Here is a 3344-nt window from a genome sequence, read left to right on the forward strand (position 1 = left end):
GGTTGTACATTTCAGTTATTTTTTTTCATTCTATTTTTTATATATATGCATCTTACCCCTTTTTTTCCCATTCTCATTGTTTTGTGTGGCGCATATATATCTGGTGCCCCTTTGTACCAATATGTATGTGTTTAAATAAGTAAGTATGGATTTGGCATTGGTAGTTATTACCAGACGGAAAACCTACAGTGAGATATCTCAAACACATTTCAATTGTATATTCCTAATTTTCACCATTTCAATATAACCCATCATAGATATGTGAAGCACATTTAGAATATGAATACTCTACACTAATCACTGTGAATTCTTGTCAGAAAGTGTATGGACGCGAGGAGTTTCTACGTGATGCAAACCTATCATAATAGGGAGGAATAGGATAAAACAAACATAGAAACAATAAACCAGTGTTGCAACAAGCTAATTATTTTAGGGTATGGACACTAAGCATATGTCTGTGGTAGTTTATATTATCCAACTGTTGTATAAGGATATTTATGTATTTATATGATTAATTTAAAAGTTATGAACCAAAATAATGAACGGAGGGTAACAAACCTCAGGACATTGATATGATTTAAAGAACCCAGAAGTACTTACCTTAATTTATTATAATAAAACATTTTAGATTGATTACCAAAAATACTGAGCCGAAATAGCCGCTTCCTAGTTTTCCTTTAATCACGATATCTTCACAGCAATATAAATGAGTAACTGCTTTCTGAATGGCTTGTGCAGAATTTGTTGGGACGAAATCAATGTAGTATTTTCTGTCTGCTGAATTTTCAGAATCTACCATGACAATGACTCAGTCAAGGTTGATGAAAGTTAGGATTGAATATATCTGTAAAATGGTATTTGATAAAAACGTGGTCACTGGAGGAAAACTAAACAAGAAAAATATCTTAGAGTAGGATGTCTAATTAGGTGAGATTTATAAGTATGAACCTGGTCGGCGGCCTATGCTCCATTGGGAGTAACAGGCGAAAGTAAGTAAGTAAGTAAGTATAAGTATGAACATTTGAGAATCACTAGATAAAAAACATCAGTAGAAAAAACAATTTCTGTATCCGTGAGGTCGGCAGCAAATTCTCTGCGCTATGTCTAGCAGAGAAACGTACAAACCTTGAACAGCCTGCGATGTGAACGATTTGATGTGACGAATCTAACCTTGTATCTTTTTTCTAAAGCTATATACGGGTCTGATTTTCGGTGCTAGATACAGGTCTTTAAATTGATCCCTATGTCTGCATTCGCTCCACATGAAAGTCATTAAGACTCAGAATAACTCATTCTTTAGGTAGTAGTACCAACTTAGTGATAAGATTACTTTATTGTTTGAAACACTCAACAAGAGGTTGTTACTATTATCTAATTATCAAGCAAGACGTTCGAAAAATATTCTACCTATATGTTTAAGACTTGCCATCCAGATCATGTGCTACTCTTAGGACAACGAAATGACGACTGTAACGAACACTTAAGATTTGTTTAGAAAGGGGAGTTCGTAAAATCGGGAAAATTCTGATGTGAAGAATTTGATACGTAGGGACTATGGTGTAATGAATATACTGCTTCGCATGTAATTATTTTACCAAAACTGCGTTCAAAAGTTGAATGACGAACTACATAAATGAAGGTCTGAGCCTGGTGTAGAATGTTACTCAAAAACGATTAATTTACATAGTCGTTAAACGATTCGATTACAAGGTCACTGGTGAGATTGATCAAGAGGATAGACAACTAGTCGATGGAGCCGAATATTATGGTCATAAACTAATAATTCGCCAATTACGAAATTCTAAACCACTGTCCACTTAAGTGGTTGTGGTCATTTGGTCGGAATAAAGTCAAAATATGGATTACTGTAATTAATCTTATTAAAAACGTTCTAGTCTAAAATATGACAATAATTAAAGAACCTAATAAGCCTGCAGAAGCATCCTACAAACGCGAGTACTGATGTTATGTGTAACTTGGTTGGATCGCAGAAGCCGCCCTGAGGGTAAATCCCTCAATGATTCTAATGTGCAGTGGTTCATGTCAAGGTTGTAGGTACGCTGTATCCCGTGAGAAGGTGAAATCTGGGACAGAAAAGAATTGGGAGCAACTATCACAAGCAAAACAAAAGCAAACTTGCAAAGGATAAAGACGAAAACAGTGTAAATAAATCAGAAATATCGATGTCTCACCCTTACGTCGAGTATTTTGGGGAATTCGTTCACAAGTTTATATAACGCGCCGCATCACAATATCCCGCTTACTTTACATAAATTTCCATAAACCTCTCAAAAATAATTTTTTTGTTTTAATAACAGAGGTAAAACATATTTAGATTTATGTAGACAGTGGAACTTTTCTGATATTTATACATTAAAACTTTTATTTGTTTAACAGAAGTGTTCAGACGCTCCAGATGCCAGTCCCGAATAGCTCACTCCGGGCCAGTCAATTGCGTGCTCTCTGTTTTCAAATATTATCCTTAATTATCCCGTTTTTTATATGATGAATCAAGTAGAAGTCAATGAGGCTGTTGTTAGGTGCAGGGCGACAATGAACTTGTCAGGCGTCCCTGGTTGTAATATATTGACATATAACCGAGGGTGGAATAAATTGCGAACGATGTTCATGAGAAGAACACAATATTCTTTCGTCTAGTCAACTCTACAGTGTAAGTACGATCAAAAGTAATTGACTGTAGTACTGTGTTCATAGCAGTAAACACTCAAAATAACTTTAACGAGTATGTACCATCTGTAACAGCATCCAAATGCCATACCGGCGTTCCAGAAAGTGTTCTGAAAACTTTACGGTTCTCCCAGTGTGTATTGCTTTGGACCGATTTTCGTATACCAGCAAAGTTTCATCGTAGTCGTTAATTATAGAGAATGTCATAGTAAACGTGAGGCTTGTATCGCTCGATTGTTCAGGGAGGATTCAACATGATTGAGCTTCCTTCTAAGTTAGTGGTTTTAAGACATTCAATCCTGAAGCTTTGGTTAGTTCCTTTCTTATCTATGTTATAGTGCTTGGTTTTACGACGGAGGACTTTGAAAATCCTTCTTGTGTAGTTTCGAGGGGTCGGCGTAATTAGTCTCATTGCACAAAAACTTACGTACAAAGTCATCAGGCATAGTGGGCGGAACATGTCTAACAAGACTCATCTCACCCCAAAGCCTGTTTCATTAGTAATGTTCTTGACAGGTACTGCTTCTGGTCACCGTAACGGTCTACACACGTTAAGGGGTTATAGTATCCATTCGAACCTGGAAAGGGTCCTACCAATTCAAGATGATCTTGGTTGGAACGAAAGTCGGGGGTTACAAAGGGGCCCAAGATACGTG

The 3344-nt window shown here is 36.5% G+C and overlaps 1 protein-coding gene across 1 annotated transcript; it reads right to left on the reverse strand.

The window, feature by feature from the left end:
- Positions 1-601: 601 nt before the first annotated feature.
- On the reverse strand, positions 602-2242 carry Smp_172880 (hypothetical protein; the record flags this gene model as incomplete). Its single annotated transcript, XM_018788877.1, has 2 exons — positions 2199-2242; positions 602-844 (listed from the first exon to the last, which is right to left on the reverse strand). Exon 2 carries the CDS (start codon positions 797-799, stop codon positions 602-604), a length of 198 nt encoding a protein of 65 aa, XP_018654376.1. The 5' UTR covers positions 800-844; positions 2199-2242.
- Positions 2243-3344: the final 1102 nt, after the last annotated feature.

Source organism: Schistosoma mansoni, chromosome W (genome assembly GCF_000237925.1).
Source record: "Schistosoma mansoni strain Puerto Rico chromosome W, complete genome".
NCBI lineage: Eukaryota > Metazoa > Platyhelminthes > Trematoda > Strigeidida > Schistosomatidae > Schistosoma > Schistosoma mansoni.